This window comes from Topomyia yanbarensis, chromosome 1 (assembly GCF_030247195.1).
Source record: "Topomyia yanbarensis strain Yona2022 chromosome 1, ASM3024719v1, whole genome shotgun sequence".
Classification (NCBI taxonomy): Eukaryota; Metazoa; Arthropoda; class Insecta; order Diptera; family Culicidae; genus Topomyia; species Topomyia yanbarensis.
This window is the reverse complement of record NC_080670.1, coordinates 147,261,480-147,285,341: the sequence shown is the minus strand read 5'-3', so window position 1 is coordinate 147,285,341 and position 23,862 is coordinate 147,261,480. Positions and strand designations below refer to the sequence as shown.

At 37.8% G+C, this 23,862-nt stretch overlaps 1 protein-coding gene across 1 annotated transcript in view; it reads right to left on the bottom strand.

Moving 5' to 3' along the window:
• LOC131676833 (cAMP-specific 3',5'-cyclic phosphodiesterase) overlaps window positions 1–18,437 on the bottom strand; it is a 132,635-nt gene extending 114,198 nt beyond the window's left edge. Inside the window, exon 1 of the mRNA XM_058956215.1 lies at window positions 17,824–18,437. Within this exon, the coding sequence (XP_058812198.1) occupies window positions 17,824–17,879 (56 nt within the window). The 5' untranslated portion in view covers window positions 17,880–18,437. The remainder of the gene's footprint in view (window positions 1–17,823) is intronic.
• Window positions 18,438–23,862: the final 5,425 nt, after the last annotated feature.

The following is a 23,862-nucleotide window of genomic DNA, read 5'->3' as shown; positions in this document are numbered from 1 at the left end:
ATATAGTTTAGTACACAAAAGGGGGAACAAATATTTATGAGAAGTTTCACAGAAATTTTAAAACTATTCTATTTACAAAATGGAGGACAAGAATTTCAATAAAGAGTAAAAATTATAGCTATCTTAAAACTAGGAATACAGAATACTAATTTGAATTTTTTAACTAAAACTTATGCTTGGTCAAGATATTCAAAGGGTGGCTTATTTCCGCATCAGTGTAGCAGCAGTTGTATCAAGGACAGGGGAGAGACAGGGAAAGAAGAGCAAAACTTGCAGCTTTCGCTCGAACGGGGGGGGGGGGGGGGGGAGGGGGATCAGCGAAACAAATTTGCGCCTCAGTCTAGTAAGTCGTCGAGTACCGGATTGGCGGATGGTATTCTTCGGACCCGCGGGGAATCCTTCAAAAGTCATCGGACCTCGAGTCGCTCTCGCTTCAGTTTCCTTCTATGCAGGCGTAGTGGTAAGGGCGACGGCGGTTATATAGTGGCACTTTGGAGCTGATCGGTTCCACAAGGCAGGAGGAAACTCTAAAAACGAGAAATAAAAGAGAGGGGCTAAATTGGGATATCTATCGTTTTTATGAAGGTATAAATAAGGGACATATAGGGTAAATCACGAGTTGCCAGCATATCTCGGACTGGTACATTGGGTGGTCTACCTCGGGCCCGAAGGGATTCCTTTAACTGAGACCTGGCATCACAATACCCGGCGCATACCCAGACAACGTGTTCGATGTCGTGATAGCCCTCGTCACAAGCGCACAGACTACTCTCCGCAAGCCCAATACGCCGCAAATGCGCATCCATGGTGTAGTGATTGGACATAAGTCGGGACATTACGCGAATAAAATCCCGACCCACATCCATCCCCCCGAACCAAGGCTTCGTTGATACCTTTGGGATAATCGAATGTAGCCATCGTCCAAGTTCCCCATTGCTCCACGAGGTTTGCCAACTGTTGAGCGTCCTCTGACGACAAATACTAAAAAATTCGTTGAAGCAGATTGGTCTTTCGTATATGTCACCATTTAATGCGCCCGCCTTTGCTAATGAGTCGGCTTTTTCATTACCCGGGATAGAACAATGAGAGGGGACCCAAACAAAGGTAATCTGATAAGATTTTTCAGATAACGTACACAAGGACTCCTGTATCTTCCCCAGAAAATACGGGAATTGCTTTTTAGGCTTCACCGCACGAAGAGCCTCGATAGAGCTGAGGCTGTCCGAAACGATGAAGTAGTGATCTGTGGGCAGAGTGTCGATGATCCCAAGGGTGTACTGAATTGCAGCTAACTCTGCGACGTAAACTGAAGCGGGATCATTGAGCTTGAATGAAGCGGTGATAGTATTGTTGAAGATACCGAAGCCAGTGGACCCATCGAGATTTGATCCGTCAGTGTAAAACATTTTGTCGCAGTCGACTTCTCGGAATTTATTATAAAATATATTGGGGATCACCTGCGGGCGTATATGGTCCGGGATTCCACGAATCTCTTCCTTCATGGATGTGTCGAAGAATACAGTAGAATCAGAAGTATCTAGGAAACGGACACGGTTGGGATTGTACGAAGAAGGATTGATGCTCTGTGCCATGTAGTCGAAGTACAAGGACATAAAACGGGTTTGAGAATTAAGCTCGACGAGCCTCTCGAAGTTTTCAATTACCAACGGGTTCAGAATGTCGCATCGGATGAGCAATCGATATGAGAGTTCCCAAAATCGATTTTTTAGCGGAAGAACGCCCGCCAGCACTTCGAGACTCATCGTATGGGTCGAGTGCATGCAACCCAAGGCAATGCGCAAGCAACGATACTGGATTCTCTCCAGTTTGATGAAGTGTATGTTCGCAGCGGAGCGGAAACAGAAACACCCGTACTCCATCACCGACAATATCGTTGTTTGGTACAACCTGATCAGGTCTCCTGGGTGAGCACCCCACCATGTTCCAGTTATTGTTCGGAGAAAATTGATCCTTTGTTGGCATTTCTGTTTCAGATACCTAATGTGACATCCCCAGGTACCTTTAGAGTCGAACCAGACCCCGAGATATTTAAATGTGAAAACCTGGTTGATCGTTGCACCCATTAATAAAAGCTGGAGTTGCGCCGGCTCACGCTTCCTAGAAAAAACAACCAACTCAGTTTTCTCCGTGGAGAACTCAATACCCAGCTGAAGAGCCCAAGCAGACAAATTGTCCAAGGTATTTTGTAATGGTCCTTGCAAGTCGGCAGCTTTGGGCCCTGTAACAGAGACCACCCCGTCGTCTGCAAGTTGCCTTAGCGTGCATGAATTGGCAAGACAATCGTCAATGTCATTCACGTAGAAATTGTAGAGCAGGGGACTTAGACATGAGCCCTGGGGAAGGCCCATGTAGCTAAATCGCGATGTTGTTAAATCGCCATGCGAAAAGTGCATGTGCTTTTCAGACAACAGGTTTAGCAAAAAGTTATTTAAAATTGGCGAAAGACCATGCTGATGCAGCTTCTCTGACAGAATGTTGATAGAAACTGAGTCAAAAGCCCCCTTAATATCCAAGAAGACTGATGCCATCTGCTCTTTGTTAGCATAGGCCATTTGGATTTCTGTAGAAAGCAACGCAAGGCAATCGTTCGTCCCTTTGCCTTTGCGGAAGCCAAATTGTGTATCTGACAGTAAGCCATTTGCTTCAACCCAATTGTCGAGGCGAAACAAGATCATTTTCTCGAACAACTTCCGAATACAGGACAGCATTGCAATCGGCCGATACGAGTTGTGGTCGGAGGCTGGTTTTCCTGGTTTTTGGATGGCGATGACCTTCACTTGCCTCCATTCATAAGGGACAATGTTACCCTCAAGAAACTTGTTAAATAAATTCAGCAAGCGCCTTTTTGCAGTGTCAGGCAGATTCTTCAGCAAGTTGAATTTGATTCTGTCTAACCCTGGGGCGTTATTGTTGCACGATAAGAGAGCAAGTGAGAACTCCACCATCGAAAACGGTGTTTCGTTCGCGGTATCGTGAGGAGACGCGGCGCGGCACGTTTTCTGTACCGGGACAGAGTCCGGACAGATCTTCTTGGCGAAAGCGAATATCCAACGGTTTGAATATTCCACGTTCTCGTTGGTACTATTACGGTTACGCATACGTCGAGCCGTACCCCAAAGAGTGCTCATCGCTGTTTCTCTCGTTAACCCGTCGACGAACCGGCGCCAATAACTGCGTTTTTTGGCTTTCATTAGACTCTTCATTCGCCTTTCTAACGACGCGTACTGTTGATAGCTAGCGGGTAACCCGTCTTCCCGGAAGGCCTTATATGCAGTGGACTTTTCCGCGTACAGCTCTGAGCACTCTTTATCCCACCACAGGGTGGGAGACCGTCCATGGGTATTCGCGCTGGGTACTGGTTTAGTCTGAGCTTGATTCGCACTGTCGAGAATCAAGCCAGCCAAAAACCTGTACTCTTCCTCCGGAGGAAGTTCTTGAGTGGATTCGATTTTAACGGATATCGCGGTCGCGTAACTCTTCCAATCAATGTTCCGTGTGAGGTCATATGAGACATTGATTGTTTCCGATGGTCTTGAACCGTTAGCAATTGAAATCACGATAGGCAAATGATCGCTACCGTGGGGATCAGGGATCACCTTCCACATGCAATCTAACTGTAGCGATGTCGAGCAAAGCGACAAATCCAACGCGCTTGCGCGTGCTGGTGGTGTAGGAATCCGCGTCATTTCTCCCGTGTTTAAGATGGTCATGTTGAAATTATCGCAAAGATCTTGGATTAATGTTGATCTATTATCATCATGAAGACAGCCCCATACCGTACCGTGCGAGTTAAAGTCTCCCAGAACTAGCCGCGGTGCCGGTAAGGATTCCGTGATATTACAAAGCGTTCGGTGCCCTACCGAGGCTCTAGGAGGAATGTAGATGGAAGCAATGCAAAGGTCTTTACCTTTGATTAAAACTTGACAAGCGACAATTTCAATGCCTGGTGTCGAAGGGAGGTTAATTCGGTTGAAAGAATAGCACTTTTTGATCCCCAAAAGTACTCCTCCATAGGGGTTTTCTCGATCCAGACGAATTATATTAAAGTCGTGGAAGTTGAGATTTATATCGGAAGTTAACCAAGTTTCACATAATGCGAAAGCATCACATTTTAAACTATTTAGTAAAAATTTAAAGGAATCGATTTTCGGGAGGATACTTCTGCTGTTCCACTGTAGAACAGTGATCGAATCGGTGACCTCGTTCGATGACTTAGCCATCGAAGGATACGATCGCTGCAAGGAGGGGCCATTTAGTAGTCAACTGCTTCAAAAATGTTTGCACTATAGGGAGAAAACGTATCAGAAGGCTTTTAAGAGGATCAGTAACATTGAAAACTGTGAAAATTAAGTCCACTATGTCAGAAAATTTCATTAGTCCGCTACTGGACTGAGTATCTGTTTGAAAAAAGGGGACACTTGGGGTTTTGGATGTCCCTGGAAGTGGTGGGTACTCCTTGTTAGAATTAATATTTCCAAGTCCTGGAGCAAATTGCTTCGGCTTTTGTGCATCACTTCCGTTGGATTTATTGGTTGTAGATGGCGCACTCTGAGTGGACGACACCTTGGCACCCTTACGAGGCAATGTAGGGGAGGCTGGATTTCTCCTCTTCCTGGATTCCCCTGGGTTAACCAAAGATGTTCCCTCTCGTGGGTCGTCAGATTCTTGCTCAACGTTAGCCAAACCAGCATAGGGATTTTCGGACAGGACAGATGGCGAAGCATTCTTTAGCATTTCTGCATAAGAACGCCTTGAGCGTTCCTTAAGGGAGCGCTTAATTTTATCCCCGCGCTGCTTGTACGCAGGACATGATTTAAGAGCATGTGAAGGGCCCCCGCAGCAAATACACTTTTCAGTTTCTTTGTCGCAAGAGTCATCCTCATGCTCTCCTTCGCATTTGCCGCATCGTTTCTTATTTCCACAATATGTGGCTGTGTGGCCCAACTGCTTGCAATTGCTGCAGTTCATGACCCGCGGTACGAACAGGCGAACTGGTAGGCGAACCTTGTCAAGGAGGATGTAGTTGGGAAGAGAGGACCCGGCGAATGTCACCCGAATCGAGCCTGATAGAGAGTAGGTAGTCTTACCTCCCTCGGTGTTTGCGGTATACAATTGTTTGCATTCCAAGATCTTAATCTGTTCAAGTGAGGGGTCCTTAAAGCAGCCAACCCCGTGCTCCAACAGTTCTTCGCATTTCAGGCCCGGTTCGGACACTACCCCATCGATTTCACAGGCCACACAAGGCACGTACGCTTTAAATTCCCGCGTAAAGCGCTCACAGCAAGCAATCGCGTTTGCCTGGCCGAGATCACTCACTAGAACACGTATCTTGTTTGCCCGAACACGTGTTATCTGAGTTACGGCCGGGTAATTAGCAGTCAGATCTCGAGAAAGTTTTAATATATTAACCGATTTCTCTCCGGTCCGAAAATATACCACCCATGGCCCAGAGGAACCTTCTGGGTACTGCTTTATACGGGGAGCAATGCGAGTATTAGGGGGATCAGGGACTTCCATGATTACATCAGATGGTATTTCGCCCTCGGCCATTTAAGCACGAGGGCAGAGCGTTATATAAACGGGAATGTGTCTTATTATTTGATTACAGGGTAGAGTAAAAGTAGGGAAAAGGAAAGAAAGCAAACGAGGAAAAAAAAATAAAGCAAAACTTATCTGCAAACAACGTCGATTGTTCCGCACCAGCGAAAACAATGTACTGGATTTACTGCCGGCACCAGCAGAATGGTAGCTAACGAACGAACAAAGGATGACCTTGAATCACTGAAATTTACACACCGAACACCACTGTGAAATATAACGATCCGTTCCGTTCAAAGGTTGGGAGACGTATGATTCCCTAGAATTGTTTGCACGAGAAATACTACTTTTGATCAGCCGCATTCAGCCTCTTTCTAAAATGTAGAGCTAGATCTAACTTTATCCTTGAGTTATGGGAGGAATTGGAGTAAAATGAGCAAACACGTTTCGGGCGGTCAGACTAACTATATTCAAACGATAACCTGGGCTTTTATACATAACAATTACCAATTACTTTTGATCCGCCGCATATAGCCTTTTACCGGAATATAAGGCCAGGATTAACTTCAAACTTTAGTTGTGCGAAGAATTGGGGTAATTTGGATGTATACGTTTTATGAGATTAATCTAGTTATCTTCAATTGATTCTCTGGGCTTTTCTAAGATAAGAAATACTGATTTTGATCAGTCGTATTAAACTATCTTCCGAGTTATATATGCAGTCTTGAGCATAATTTTTATTTTTACATTTCCGTCCCAACAATAGTTGGTAACATTAAAATCGTTTAACAACGCCTTGTCCATAATGTATTGATCGGGATGGAATGTGGATGTAAGCAGAGTGACACGTTATCTCAGTAAAAAAAGAAGGTCTAGCAAAAACCAAGCTGATAACATAACTACCACTAATAGAGATCGCATCTATATTAGTATTAGCACAATAAACGGTGCCTCCACTCAGTCCTTATTACTGAAACTGAAATTCATCAAACCGCACCAAAAAAACATTGAGTTGCTATCATTTGTCATGAAAATATTCTAAAAATTTATAGATAATTCATACCCTAGCATCCCAACATTAACTAGTGCTGAGAGGGCAGTGACCCCCTTAACGACACGACGTAACTCATAAGAAATTTAAACTATCCTTTGAACACACCCGAAGGCTTTAATTACATGTAGTATGAATGTATAACAAAGCTGGGCATTCTGGGTTATTATTGATGACGTAGTTGTCGGTCGTCATTTTCCTTTTTACCTGTGTGAAAAACAACGGGCTCAAAACAATGGAAATGGAGAAAATTATTACCTATGCTAATGCATTGTTTTCGAATGCATTCATTAAAAGGGCAATCGTATTATTCAATTAGACCTCCAGTGCTTCACTACAACCCCTCATAACCAGTGTAAGTGACGTTGATCGGGGTATGTAATATAGCTAGTTATTTGGTACCTAGTGCAATGCAAAAGGGTTAATTTCCAGCATCATAGGTGTGTGTTCAGTATATAGGTACTTACACATGTCGAACTAAAAAATCAAGAACAGCAGAAGAGTAGAACCGATAAAAGCATTATGTATTTTGCCCACTGGATGCGCTTTTAACGAACACCCTTTAGTGTCATAGAGCAGGTCTGTGATAGGCAATTGGCTTGCGACAATAGAAAAAAACTAAAGCACCTGTTGTGTAAAATCTAATGAAACTGCTGTTGAATGTTCAGTCGTGACGAAACGTTACCGGCGATTTAAAACCCATTTACGATTGTAATCCAATTATTTCTGAGTAAACAATTAATGTGTTCAATGTATGTTCACTTTGGATAGATTTATTCCATTACTGTTACACATGGTATTCGGGGGTATTATTTAGCTACAGATTACAAATTACGATGAATGCGCATTAACGCACAATACGAAATAACAGTGAATCTCTTTGACTGTTTTAACAATATGATGCACTTAGTTAAGGGGTTATATATGTTGAGGTCGGCCAAAAAATCGATTTTTTTTAATTCTTCTATCGTAAATCTCAGGTTCTTAAGAATGTTACCTCAAATTTTTATAGAGATCGGAGCAGTGGACCCAAAGTTATAGTGTTTTTCGTCTTGCTTGGAGGTGTTGCTTATACTTGAAACTTCAAACGCGATTATCTCGAAATCATGTTTCCTAAAAGCGTCTTTGTGGTGACCACGATAGCCGGAAAAGTTTTCAACCGATCTCAAAACATTTTTTCACTTGTTCGTAATTTAACTGCCGTGTCCTTGAACGATTCAATTTTTTCGTCAAAATTTTCATATTATTGTTATGAATTTTTCAATAATTTTTTTTCAGGTGAAAATAAATTCCAAAAAAAGGAATTTTTTTTTAATCGATCGTTCAAGGACATCACAGGTACATATACTAATGATTTTTTTTAGTTGGATGTTTTCTGTTGAGCTGTTGGACTGGAATCGTAGTTACGGCAAATTTCTTTAAAAAACGCGTTTTACGGAAATTGCTATAGCTTCGACAGTTATTAATATTTTTTTAGTTTTCTCAAGTGGATTTTGCAAATTGGACATTGTACTACGCTAAACGTATAACAAGTATTTCATAAAAATATGGCTAGGGTGGGTGCTCCTATAGTTGAGGTGTACCAATAGTTGCAGTAGTGGGTTATACGCCTAACTAAGGTACCAATCATCAACAAATATTTTTTTATCGATTCATCGCACTAAAATTATGCGACAATAAAACTGTTATCCTTGAAATTTGCTCAAATAACCATTGAAAAAAAATGATTTTCTTAGAATTTTGAGCTCCCTTGCACCTAAAGTTGATATAGTGTACCTATAGTTGCAAATCCCATAAGAAAGCAATGGGATTTGCAACAATAGGAACCGAAATAAGCGATTGCACCACTATTGGTACATGTGTTCCTATAGTGGTACAAGCGGTTTTGAATACATAAATTGATTATTAAACCATCTTTATATTTTTCCGATGAAGTAGGGACTGACAGCTTTCGTTTAATGTATTAACATTACCCATAGGTCGATTTTTTATCAAAAGTTTTCCTTAAGTATGCGACTATTGGTACATCCACCCTACATACCTTTATAAAAATTCAAACTTTTCCCTTTTTTTCCCGCATATCAACATATATAACCACTTAATGCAATGTGCATAATAAATGTAGTACGTGTAGCAATAAATAATATCTTCGTGAATTTTCACTGTAAGGGTCATCACAAGATTGGTTCTATAGAACTATTTTCCCAGAGAAGATTTCATTGTGGTACGGTGTACCAAACTTCTACTCAATATTTGGACGCAACAAGCAACGACTACGGTTTGTCGCAACATAATAATAAGCCACTTTGCGTTTTTGTTTGCTAAATCATTTGAATTGCGGTTGATATACGTTTATTCTCAATGAAACATTTTGTCAGAGTTATTCTGCCATCGAGTCCAACACTCTGGTCGAACGTTTCTGTGAATCTCCTCGATTCTGATGAAATCGTTTATGATGCTGATGGATCATTCTCAGGATTTTGTTGAAACCTTTTGAGACTGTTATGTTCATCCTCCTTAGGACTAAGGATTCTCAATCAGATTTCACAAGATTGCATTAGAAACATGAGTTACGAAGCAAAACACCGTCACAATCTTATGCATCAGAATTTCATCCGAATCCCGAGCTGGGTTATATCAATATCCGAAGAAAATATCACTAGAATCCTGAGCAGTATTCCAAAAGAATTCTTAAAAGAAAAAAGATTCCGGCATAATGTTGAGCAGAGATTCTTGGCCGGATTTAATCAGAATCCTGGAAAAGATTCTGTTAGAAACATGAGTATAAGCTTTACAAATCCTATTGCATTTCATGTGTCAGACAATTTTACCAAGAGTTATCGTGTTCTCCGCGACGCTCCTCGACGTGGAAATGGTTGAACGTCTACTCTTGGAACGCTCGTATGTGTGGCTCTGCGTGACTGAACTTTTTTTTCGTACACAATGAATGTATAAATAGATCTTAACATTACTCAAAAAATTCATTGCCATCCTTGCTTCAAAATCGTAGGAAAAAATTTCTGTCGGTTTGAGCACTTTACACCAGACGCTCTCCTTAATACTATTACCTATACCACAAACAATTGCCAAATTTGTGGCTGCTGTACTGGTAATATTGACGGTATAAGCTGTGTCAAGTATCTCAAAATTAACCGCCAGCACCATCATTGAGGAAGTTCACACTCGTGATCCGTACGGAGTCACCGAGAAACAAAAACATACAGAGCCCGCTGCGATTCCCATGCTCACCCTATTATACACCCCTGGTTATGGCAACCGTTTTTACCACTCAATCGTACATTGTTTTGGACTGTTTTTTTTCTATTTTTTTAATTCATAGAACATGTAAAAACCTTTGGATATAGAATTCTAAAATAAGATAATATTTTAATATGCTTTTTTGCTTTATAATTTTGATGTTCTGATGAGACAATATCGTTTAAAAAACTTTACTATGTACAATGAAGCAGATAACAATACAATAATGTGACCAAGAACAATAAAGTATTCTCGTGAATGAGATCACGATATAATCATTGAATGCATGTTTCTAAAAATGAGTGTGAATAGGCTCACGAATAAATTGCAAAATTGTGATCTGTTGGAACTAGTTCACGAAACTTTTATTCCTGTTTTTTGTTGCGTTTTTATTACAAACCTGATTGTTTCAGAACTCATAGTTATCGGCTTTGGGAACACATTATTTTGTTATGTTTATGGTTCATGTGAATTAAGCAGGGGAGTCCGGGACTAGTTGTTGGCGCTAATTTTTTATATGAAATCAAAAACTCAGCAATCAGCACATTGTAAAACCTTTAATGCATGCTGTTGGCTACATCTCAGAATTTTATCAGAGTTTAAATCGTAATCATGTAATTTAGCACAATAACCTATTAGTGCACATTTTAAATCAGGTCGAGGATGTTGAGTCAATTTGACTATTTAAATAAGTTATCTTCAGTTGTGAAGACGCGTAAATCTCGCCAACATACCCCGGCTGCTCTGGCATGTATGGGGCAAGATGGTATTACGCCAGGAAAACAGTATCAAATAGAAATAAACTTGCTCCAAGTGTACTTATTGAAAATATTGCATTTCTTTTCTGCGATTTGACTTCGACGCATATTCCATATGAATATGAGTTAACAAGTTTTCTAAATTGTGATTTGACAAAATGTTCAAGCAAAGTAAAATACTGTAGGTAGGTGTAAGATGTGTACGAATACTCAAAACTAGAGATGGGCAAACCGATTCAGTTTGGAGAGCGAACCGTATCCGATTCACTTACTAAAATGAATCGACTCTTTTGATCGATTCAGTGACTCGTTTTAGTACTTTGAAAAATGATTGTTTGAGATAAAACGAAAAAAGAATCCAGGGCTTTAAGATACGGTTTCGTGTTACATATATTTGAAGAAATTGTCTATCATAGTTCCATTTTCAATAATGCAGCAATTCATTTTATGTTTCTCGTATACTACTAGAAAGAATGTTAACATTGAAGGTATGTATAAGAGTTTTAGCATAATTCCGAAAAGAGTAGGGTTAACTAATTTTCTTTCCTTCCATCAAATAGTTGGATTACATGTGAGTGTGAGAAGAGGTTCTGCTAGTATTTGACAATATCAAATTTAACTGTAAACAAACAGTGTTCCATGTTTGTCATTCGTTTTGTTTCATAATCATGGCAAACTAGTGATGGGCCTTGTGAAAAATAAAATCGATTTTGCTACATCGATCTTTTGAATGCGAAAACATCGATGTTGTCAAACATCGAGACCGGAAAATTCGATGCAAAAAATCGAGGTTAAAAGGTTTTTCGAGGTAAAAAGATCGATTGTGGAAAAAATCGCGTTTTTTTCAATGGGAATTTTGAAAGAAAAATCGATTTCACCAAGTCGATTTTATTGAATCAATAAAATCGATGTTATCAAATATTGAACCGAAAAAATCGGATACAAAAAATCGATTTTTCAAGCTGAAAAAATCGATTTTGAAAAAATCGCATCGACTTCGCTCATTCCTATGACAAACTGGCAACTCGGCTCTTTCGGTTCTGGTTCGATCTCATTGGGCTCATAATATTAGGGCAATAAATTTCCTTGAGCGTTTTTTTTTTCAAAAAGACATCTGCAATGAGTTACTCGCTTTGTTTACTTTCTCCTTCAATTTTTACGGCGTCATTATAACACTTTTCACTTATTTTACAGTACAGATCGAATGACGGTGGTTTTAACTAGCATATTATGGAAAGAGTTAAGGGATAAATGTTAAAGTGACCGAATTATTAACAAAAGAGAAAGTAAACAGAGAGTAACTCATTTCCCCAAAATTCCACGCGGCCTTTCCCGATCGAAAGGAACGGCCGCGCTCTGTGAAACTGAGGGTCTGCCCCAAAGGGAAAAAGAGCGTGTCCGGATAAGAATAAGAAGAGTGGCAGATTTGACAAACGCAAAGCAGATTCAAGATAATCTGCATAAGGTGTATGCATGTGTGTACAATAATATTTTTGGTGGCAAACGCTTTGAGAGGCTGAAAGCACTAGTTTCTATATTCAAAACATTGTTTTAATCAATTTCGTTTTTATTACCCTCTTTTTTGGGAAGTGAATCAGTATTTACGCAATGTCGATCTTGCCAATCGTAAAACCAAAACTCTCGCTTTACGTATGCCTATTAGGGTGGGACAAAAAATAGATTCCAGCTCCGAGCAACTTTTTGGGTACCATTTGGGTCCTAGAACATCTGTGCAAATTATTAGCTTGATCCCTGAAACTATATTTTTGCGCCCACTATTTAAAGTTTACATGGGATTTTATATGGGAAAATTAACTTTCACAAAATAATTCCTCCAGGAGTCGCCCATTGCTTCTTAAAAATAAACCGTTATGTGGCTTTTGTAGGAAATTTAACACAGAAGCAAAGTCTCAAAAACTACGAAACGATCTGACGCTTGAGAAAAAAGTTATTAAGCTGAAACCAATTGATGCTCTGACGATTGATAAAATATTCATTGTTTCTAGCACCACTGTTGTTGGTTGTCCAATTATATGCAATTTTGTTTTGATCTTCTCTTAATGTCTCCAAATCATTTTTCTATACTGTCTGGCCACTTCGCAAGAGTTTTCAGGGATAAATTGAGTCTTCTTTTGTACATAATAAGAGAAAATTAAAGATTTTGTATATAATTCGACCGTCAGCAGCAGTGATGCTATGAAAAGTAAAATTTTCATTAATCTTCAGGGCATCAATCGGTTTTTGCTTAATAACTTTTTCCACTAGCATCAGATCGTTTCGTGGTCTTCTAGACTTTGTTTCCTTGACAAATTTCCTATAAAAATCATGCATCTATTTATTTTTAGGAGGTAACGGGTGACTCTTGGAAGAATTAATTTGCAAAAGACGTTTTCCCCATACGAAATCCCATGTAAACTTTAAACAGTGGGCGCAAAAATATAGTTTCACCGACCGAACTAAAAATTTGCAGAGTTGTTCTGGGAGCTAAATGGGACCCAAAAAGTTACTCGGAGCGAAATTTTATTTTTTTCATATAACCATGTCCCACTCTAATGCCTATACCTTATCTGGTACCATCTTGGGTTTTCACGTCATTTCCATATCAACTTTTGAATAGGGCTAATAAGATTTGTAAACAAACTTTTGTTTTGCCGATTTCTCGTTAATTGGTTCAATTTCAACCCAAAAAAACATTTTAAATAGATTCTACCAAGGATAAAGATGTTGATTCATGTATATTTTTCATGAAAATCAACTCCGCAGCGGAATAATGAGCAAAATAAGTTTGTTTACAAAAATCTCTTTAGCCCTTTTGAAGAATTAATATTGATTTGCAGTTTGACAAGACCAAAATTTGACAAGACCATAATTTGATGTTGGAACCAGCCTCCTGGCAACCCTATACCGTCATATGGAGTTTGACAGCGACCGACATATATGGGGCGTTATAGCTATAAAGCCCCAAACAAAGAATTATGTTCGGCACTATGATCGATATTCAAGCATTCCACACGACGTTTTGCATCTTGTGCGATGATTTAATATCATATCATTCAGAAAATCGACATTTTGTAACTAAATACAGCTTCTAATCATTCGGTTCAAAATCAATGTTTTGCCTTTCATGGCAGTGATGCTGGCTGTACAGAGACGTCGTCCTTGACAGGGGGCTGGTTGGAACGGTCTATCCCTGAGAGTGATCATAGGAAGGGCAATCCCTCGTGTGAAACATCGCGCTTAGCAGGGTTACCAAAAATACAGAATAATCTGTATTTATACAGATTTTTCAGCCATTTTCAGACCAAGAATCTGTATGCAGAGATATACAGATTTTTGCGTGTATGTACAGATATACAGATTTTTGAAAAATGATGTTACAAAAACTGTTTTAAGAAATATTTTTTTAAGTTTCACTAATAGTTCCTCTCTGTCTCTCTCAGCTTAGCCCTCTATATTAAAATACATCTTCATTTTTGAAAGTGGTCACTCACTCTGAAAGGTACAGGTTTGTAATACACTCAGGTTAGCACCCAGAAAACGGCTCGCTGTAGTCTACTTCCAGAAACGTTAATTGTAATGCTCTGTGCTTTGTTATTTCTCAATTTTGTCCGCAAATTCGACAGCTACATTGGTCAACTCAATGTATATAACATTATATATCAACAGAAGTCATTAAATGAAGAAGAAAATTATTTTTCCATTGTGCAAGTTCGATAAAGTTAAAGTTTCTGGATGTAAAATATCAGAACGATTTGTAGTGTTTCTTTATGAAAATGTAAACAGGTCCTTGCTTGACTGATTTAAACCACAGGAATTAATATCTTCGATAGATAATCCAGTAAAAGGATAAACGACTCAACTGATTCGATATAGATATAAACACAGATTTTTCGAGGAGTAAATACAGATGAAAAGATTTTTTAGGACAAACACACAGATTTAATTTTGGCAACCATGGCTTAGCCCATCTGTCATAATATCACGATTTTGCATAACGAAGGGCTGAATGATAGCACATGTTGTTCCAAAAAACAGCCCTGCGTTATGCAGCGTTTTGTGTAGGTTGTTTATACCAGGTGCAAGTGGTACCAAATTCACCACGTTCAGTATAATTCAAAAGTTCTTTTTAGATTACAGAATTGATAAAATTGGTTAATTAAATTCTGTTTTAAAAACTGTCCTTGCGTTTAAACCAAAATGGGAGGCTTATTACTACCGCTACATTACTTAATTTCAAGCACAAATAGCCAATACAAGTGCTAGTTACACCAAAAACTTACTGGCAACGTTACAGCGGCATTTAGGAAGCAGCTGGTGCGGCCAGGGATGCTATTATGCCAGATTTATCTGGCACAGCCAGAGTTTTTTGCAGCTTCCAGACAAAAAGACAAACCTCTCATTCTGCCAGATTTTTGAATTATAGAAGTGTTTGCACTCACATTTTGGAAATTTGGACATATTTTCCCAAATTTATTAAAAATCTATTGATAAATTTTGATGACTTTGAGGTCACTGTTAAGTGACAGATTTTTCCAGACATTTTTATTTGATCTGCCAGATATTCTTTGAAAAATAGTGGCAACCCTGGGTGCGGCGTGCACGTTTCAGTGAATCTCTCAATAATTAGTCACTTTTTCAGTGAATCGCAGTTCTTTAAAAAAGAATTGCGCTTCATTCATTCTTTTTGAAATGTCGATTCTTTTGATCGATTTGTGATTCATTCGCCCATCTCCAATTGGCAGGCCTCCTTATGCATTTAAAATGTCGACAACTATTGATTTTCAACTGACAGTACACCTTTTAACTGAAATTTTTCCTGGAGTAATCTTTATTTTGGCACATTGGGGGACACTCTTGTGCATTGAAAATGTCCAACATTATTGATTTTCAACTACCATAACTTGAATTTTGCTTAAAACCTCTTTTCCTAGAATTGAAAAAATACGCGATTTTGACACTGTCTTGTGATACGGGATGAGAATCCTTTGAAACGATTTGAGCCTTTTCTGCACTGCACATACCCACGGTATAAACCAGTAATTCGCCATCTCGCTTATGTTCCACCATCGCCACACTATGGGGTAACTAGACCAAAAGGATGCACAAAATTTTTTTCCGCTGGTCTATGTATTATTTTGAATTGATAATTCATGGAAAGTTTCAATAATGGATGTTGAGCACATTTTCCATAAAAATCCACCTAAACAGTGTGTGTTTTCTTGTAATATTTCCTTAATAATCTAACCTAAATGAAACCATAGTGATTGGTGGCTATAGTTACATTTGTAGAACCATTTTCTAACTGATTGTATTTTATTTGTCTTGGTTTTGGGGACAATACGTAAACTACCTTGTTTGATTGTTAACCATTCCAAACCTTGTTATGTTATTTTTCTCAATGCAAAAAGTAGTGTGGTATATTCCTTCCTAAGGAGGAAGAATTGGGTAAACATCAAAATTTCTCCCCAGGCGAAAATTTTCGGTAATTTAAACAATGTCATGGGTGTGTTTTGACTTCGTCTCATCAGAAACCGACACTAACGTATTGTCGGAATAGATTAGCACCGGCTTCACGCTAAATCCCCCTGTGGTGTCCTGTCCGAACAGAAGTTCTGTTTATACCGATGTTTGATCGTGTGTCACAAAATTAGATCAACGTTTTTAGTTATTTTGTTAATGGGACATGGTGTAGAAAATATTGAAGAATATTTAAAAAAAAACACAGTTTGGTTAAAAAGTTAAAAAACGACTTAATTTTTGATAAATATACACAAGATCGAGAAAGCCAATAGCCAGCAGAATAGGTATGGCAATGAAGGGATTAGGTTAGAAACATTCCTTTTATATCAAGCGATAAAATGTGTAAGAAGCTTATGAGTATCGAGATGAGGACTAACACAGTCTTGTGCAAATTTGAGAAAATTGTATATATATTTACTATTTTTTTCAGATTTATCGATTTTTCAATAGTGTGCTAATAAAATACACAAATAAATTTGATAACAATCGATTGGTGTTCGAATCATGAAAATCCATCCACAGTTAACAAAACGTAAGCGAAAACTGTCTGCTTTACTATATTTTCACAATGTTTTTACAATAATACGGATTTTTCAATAGTGCTAAACACCAATATACAATTATACCAATTAAAGAGCCAATCAATTTTTAAGTTGGACTTCTCTGAATCGATTGGTATTTAAGCTTCCGGAAGTCGCACTAGTGCACTGAGTGCACGCTGCTATGAAAATCTAGCGAAATCATCTTAGAGCAGCTGCGGCTACTCGTTCAGTGAGCCATTTGCGCGACTTCCGGAGGGTTAAACGACACAAATCCATCAACAATTACAGCGCCACAGTCGTTTAAAATTACGCCACATTTTCGTGACGCGGATCGAATTTAAAATTTTCGTTTTACTCCAGCCCCATATAGCCGAGTAAAGCATTTTCAATGCTAAAATTGTTTTTAATAGAACTGAGTTGAATTCACGAAAATCGGCGGGGGTATGAGCGAACCTGAATTCTTTTACGACCCGATTTCGGTTCCAAGGGCAACCAACCTAGGTTCGAAACTGGATTCAATTTCATTTGATAGCACTTTGTTTTGAAACAGACTCAATTTCAGCATCAACTGTAAACGTCATCAGTGTAAGTGTGAATGTTGTATTGGCATCTCTTATGCTAGACTTCTAAACTACCCATGATCGGATATTTATCATATTTTATATGGGATTGCCTATCTTTCTGGGACTGACTTGCGATCATAGACAGAAAAAGTATTTCGAAAAGAATCCAAGTTCCGCTTTAAAATGTAATACCATGGATTTGTTTTGCTTTAGTTCATATTTTAACGGAAACAATATTTATATGTTCCCTTAACATATAATTCGTTGATTTTATTTCACAAGACAGATATGCGTAGAACTTTCACGATGAGATGAAATTCAAAAACAAAATTCCGACATTTTCAGAACAAGCCCTACGATTTGAAATGTTTACATGAAAATATACTTGATTTTGTAACGTTTGGCGATTAAAAGTCAAAATCGATAAAATACGACATAGGTCAGATATGCTTGGAATGGCAGTGTAGAGTTATGCAATTTCTGTCGTCTTTTTCTAGTTTGAAATATGAACGAAAATAATTTCGAGTGATCGACAGGAAATGCTAAATCTGTTTTCAGAAAGGGTCACTTACCTAACTTTGAATGTTCTAGAAGCCCTCCGAGCATTCAATTTAAAATTAGGATGCATGATTTTTCTCACCGATGGAATGAAAGAAACTATTCACAAACAAATTGATCCTTTTCCAGACTTTCTCAACCGTATTGTAATACACACTTAATAATTCAATCGAAAACTTTGATTCACCGCCTCCAGGCCAGCATCACCTGATCACGCACATTTCATTTCATAGGAACATTAATGCGAATAGATTGCCACTTCCCCAATCGATTCACTGTCCACCCGCACTGCCAGCGATATTCAAATTGCGATCGGTGGTGGCCGGTAAAGACCACTACGACAACGCTACAGCCATTTGTCACAAATTTTCAATCCCATTAATTTTTCGTTCCCGCTTGAATACCCCCAAGTTTCGCCTTTCGGCTTAGGCGTATTTCGCCATGTTAACTTTTCGGAGCCAAGTTCTAAATCAAACTAGACAAGCAGCGAGACCGATGCGAAAACAAATCAAAATGCATTTATAGTTTATAATTATACACTCTCATCCACTAAATTATCACGTCGACCGTCGATTGCTCATCGTAGTCCAATGAAACGGAAGATGAACGTAGCCGAACTCTACGCCAACGATGATCGTTAGTAAATGCCCTTTCTGGGTGTGCAGCGCAATTCGAATATGCACTCTCAACTAGTACATTGACTAGTCGCTTTAATCGACCGTCAGTGAGGAGAGTTGTAGTAACACAGCTGGAGCGATTCAACGATGAGAATTTCAAGTCAGCCCAGATTCAGTAATTTGCTAGACAATGCGAGGACTTATCCAACAAATACCAAGAGAGAAAGGAAATTGAAATTATTGAAATGTTTACAATATAGTTATTATAGTATGGATAGATCGCATACATTAAGAGGTACCGGGTTTGGGAAACTTATATATTCGTTTTGTTCTATATGTACTTCTTTGAGTACATCCCTGCTTTCGAAACAAACGATGCGCTTCTCGGGCTATGTAACGTTATCAGCTGCGCAGAACATAGGAATACCAGCACGAAAGCGTGAAAATCACAATTTAATTCATGTAATTAAGCTGTATTATCTAGCGATCTACATAGCTATTTTGAAAGTGTTGATTTTTCTTCCACAGACAAATGCTTCAAAGACACAACACACTACTCGCCTCTCTCAAGTCTGAATTAGTGCCCGATCAGGGTTTGGCACATAAAAACGAATGATAGTGCGTTAAAAAATGATTACGAGGTTGTATTTATAAATACGGCTCTAGTAGAATGTTGAAGAATATTTATTTTGAAATCCAGTAACATTATAAATATTATCGTAGTCTATATAGTGTCATGATGTAGACAATGACATTTTTTCAGGGTCAAATAACTTCAGTAACAATCCGGCAGTCACGACATTATCTACATTGAGGCGGCTGCTTTAAGCTTTAAAATATTTCGCTTGAAATTCAAAACATTGTATACTCAGTGCAATTTTACACTGATGGATGTTAGGATTATTAGAATTTGAAAAAACACTGATTGTATTATTTCGTTTTAATTAGACGGAATGCAATCGGTAGATGCCACAATTTTCTTATATTTTAGGGAACTGTGTAAAGGCAACAGCATTGTGAAAATTTTTAAATAAAATTTGTGCGAAACGATGTTCGAGAAATGGAAAATTAACAATTATTTTCAATGTGATAGTTTCTCCTTTGGAAAAATACTAACAACTGAAATTCTTCTTCTTTTGGTCGAAAATCCAGAACATATAAACCGTTAGTACTAGAATTTCAGTGTCTTTGGAACAAATTCTCTACAATAAGTGCCCTTCATTTTAGGTAAAACAAAATTAGGGTGGCCCTCTCGATTTTTGAAATAAAAAAATATCTCCTGAATGAAAAAATGTCGACGACAGAGGGATATGACCTTCCAAAGAAATGTAGAGAAATCAATTTTGAGTAACTTTGCTGAAAACGTCGAAACTCTATCTTCAACGGTTGTTGTTTTACAGCAATGTCCCTTGTTCCGCTTAGGGTGACTCTTAAAAATTCAATTTTTTTAATATAACATCTTTGAAGTTAATTTCTCGTGAATGTCGACTTCGAACAAAAGTTAGCTCTTTCAAATGCGCACATTTCTTCTTCAGAGTCCAACTCATTAACTTTTATATAAACAGAGCTATTGACGATTTTATGCTCAAAATTCGACATTTTCTAAGCAAAATAACTTCGAAGGTGGCAAAAAGTGGAAATCAATGTTATGACCATCTGATAGTACTTTAAAAACACTACAAAATAAGGGGTACATGCGCGACTCTTCATGTGAAATGTTTGCTTATAAATTACCTCTGTTATAGAGAAGGTATGCGGTATTCATCTAAATTCGTACTTATACATAATATATATATTAATCTTAGTCGCCGTTCTTATATACACACATCAGGATCTCCGATGCAAATCAAATTTAATGGTGCTCTCGGAAGATGTTATTCTAAACTTGTTTCGTGGAGTGAAATTGTACATAAAACATGTGGTTTTTGGACTACGGTTTATAAAATGAATGTTCGGAGTATATTCATGGCATACGTTTTATTCGCATGGCAAAAAAAGAAATTATTATCAACATATTACAATTTATTGAAAGCTCGGGTTTATGGTAAAGGAAGCACCCTTTGTTTAGCATTAATGATTTATTTGTCTTTTATTAATTATATTACCTCCTCTGTTTCAGTTCACTGTAATTTGCCATAATATTTTCCCAAAATACCATTTCTTGCCTTCGGAAATTAACAATAAAAAAATCCACGTGAATGTACGTTGGGGAACAAGCGGTTCAGCTCTCATTTAAAAGTATTTTGTACTATCATCAAACGGATAGATTGGCAGCCTCCTCCTTCGGAGTTATTTTCCATACACGGCAAAAAAATTTTTATCAGTGATATCAATATACATTGCTTATTTTCGGAAGTTATTCGAGCTGTCAACTGTGGGTACTTTTTTGCTTCTAACAATGAGTACTTCTAATCCATTTCACAATAGCTCGATGAGGTTATGCCAATGGGTATATTGATGCTAATAATGGGTCCTTTATGAATTACTTCAAGTGAGATAACCTACAAATTAAAAACGGCAGTTTAGACTTCTAAAGATGGTGCAAATATGCGATAATTCAACAATTTCGACTGCTCTAGGAGATTCAGCGATTCTGTCAAGTGACAGTTTTTATGTTAATTTTAGGCTTTAAGATAGAGATTCTATCAGGATTCAGGGAAATAGTGTAAAACTGGTGCTGTATATTTTTTTTTAAATTCAGAATTTTTTTCATTCTGGGACGATTTTTCCACAAGAAATAATAGGTAAAAGGTAACCAGGTTGACGTACAAGCTCTTTACTCATAAAGTGGGTTATTCCACTTTTATTCAAAATGGTTTTCTACGCATTAAAAGGTACTTTATTTTATCAGTGTAGAAATTGTTGAAACGCAGAGAAAAAAATGTACCACTGAAAAAATCAATATCTTAGCTTTTAAATTAAGGTCTTCAAAGAAAAAATAAACACTTATCAGAACAAAATTTCAAATTTTTTGGAAAATTGACTTCAAAAGTATTTTATTGAAACAATGTTTTTTTAAAAGTCAGGCCAAACCAATTAAAAGAAAACGCTGTAAAAGAAAAGCCTCTGTCGATAGTTTAGGAATCGTCAACAAAGTTACTCAAACATGATTATTTTTTAATTTTCAGTAGGGCTTTATACTTCTATTGTTATTGTTCAGGAGAAATTATTTTCATTCCAAAAATCAAGGAGACCACCCTGTTTTTTACACCGAATGAAGCGCACTTATTGCGAAGAAATTCTTTTGAAGACACTGTATATGTAGCACTTACGGGATATAAAAACTGGATTTTCAACAAAAATCGATTTTTGGCCGATCGAACAGAGGTAGTTTATAAGTAAACATTTTTTTTGAGCATAAAATCGTCAATAACTCTGTTTATATAAAAGTTAATGAGTTGGACCCTGAAGAAGAAATGTGCGCATTTGAAAGATCTAACTTTTGTACGAAGACGACATTCACGAGAAATCAACTTCAAAGATGTTATATTAAAAAAACTGAATTTTTAAGAGTCACCCTAAGCGGAACAAGAAACATTGCTGTAAAATAACAACCGTTGAAGATAGAGTTTCGATGTTTTCAGCGAAGTTACTCAAAATTGATTTCTCTACATTTCTTTTTCGTTCAGGAGATAATTTTTTTATTTCAAAAATCGAGAGGGCCACCCTAATTTTCTTTTCCCTAAAATGAAGGGCACTTATTGTAGAGAATTTGTTCCAAAGACACTGAAAGTCTAGTACAAACGGTTTAAAAGTTCTGGATTTTCGACCAAAATAACGATTTGTGGCCCATGGTGGAGTATTGTGAAAATTGTTCCACAATCTTGAGAATTTTTTACTAAAAGCTTGGACGCAGGCCCGCTGCCGAGGAATAAATTATCGATAGTTAGAATGACCTCACGAAACAAGCTTTCTCATTTAACCTCATATCCAATCCTGCTTCCGAGGTCAAAAATCATTTTAAGTGGTAGCTTGTGTAATGGAAAGAATGAGGGTAAAATGGATTCTCACGATGCGTGCTATCAAACTGATCAGTGGGTTTTAGCTTTCTGAAATGTGGAGCAGTGTTGAACTTCACACTCGATTTATGAGAGGAATTGGGGTGAAACGGACACACATGTTTCGTTTGATTCATCCTCACTATCTTCAATCAGTTTCCCGGATTTTTTACATAAGCCGCATTGAGCCTTTTTCCAAAAAGTACAGCCAGGTTTTACTTCACACTTGTGTTATGGGAAGAATTGAGGCAAAACGAGTACATGTTTCGAGCGGTCATTTCAACTGTCTTCAAATGATTCCCTAGACTATTTAACATAAAAATACTTTTTATGAGCCACTTTCAGTCCCTTTTTGAAATGTTGAGTAAAGTAAAACTTAACACTTGTATTGTAGGAAGAATAGGGGTAAAATGGTCATACACGTTTCGTGCATATGTTCAATCGATTCTCTGAACTATTTTGCATAAGAAAAACTTTTTCGATCAACCGCTTTCAGCCTCGCTTGAAATATTGAGTTTGTATAAGTAGTTTGGCTGTTAAAGGGAAGAATTTGTGTAAAACGGATATAAACGTTTCATGTGGTCATTCTAACTATCTTTAATTAATTCCTCGGATTTTTTACGTTGCAATTACTACTTTTGATTAGCCGTATTCAGCCTCTTTCTGAAATCTAGGATCATGTTCAACTTTATATTTCAGTTACGGGAGGGATTGGCGTATAACGGATACACAAGTTTCGGGCGGTCATTCTAAATATTACTAAACGATTTCCTGAACTTTTATATATATGTATTAATTTTGAAAAGCCGCATTTAGTTTTTTACCAAAATATAGAGCCAGGAATAATTTTAAACTTAATTTGTGCGAAGAATTGGGGTAAAATGGGTCTTCGTTTCGTGAGATTATTATAGCTATCTTCAATCGATTCTCTGGACAAACAAGAAATTTTAACTTTGGTTTGCCGCATTTAACATTCTTTCGAGTTATATTTTCAGTATTGAATATGAACTTAAACAAAAATGGGAATTGAGATAAAACGAACATAATAACGTACCGAGCGGTGATAAATAACAGCAATCAATTTTTTCTGACATTTATTCTCTTAAGAGAGATGGAAGATGAAAATAGGTACTCTAGATACTCTAGAGTGAATCAGTTATAATATAAATTTTAAATGGAATTCTATATTACTGGCTAGGCTCACCGCATCTTTGTTATTTAAAATTGTCTCTCGGTTTTACTGCACATTAAAGCATAAGAGTACCCTATGGATTTTTGTCGGAAATAAGTTTTCTGTTGGATTGTATTCTGTATCACCACTGAATCGCAATGCACAAATGAGCGACCGAAAATAAAAGTCGCAAGGATAGAACATGTTTCGGGGATGGGTATAGCGTAGTTGGTAAATTGTACGCAGCTCACCTGGGTTCGATTCCCA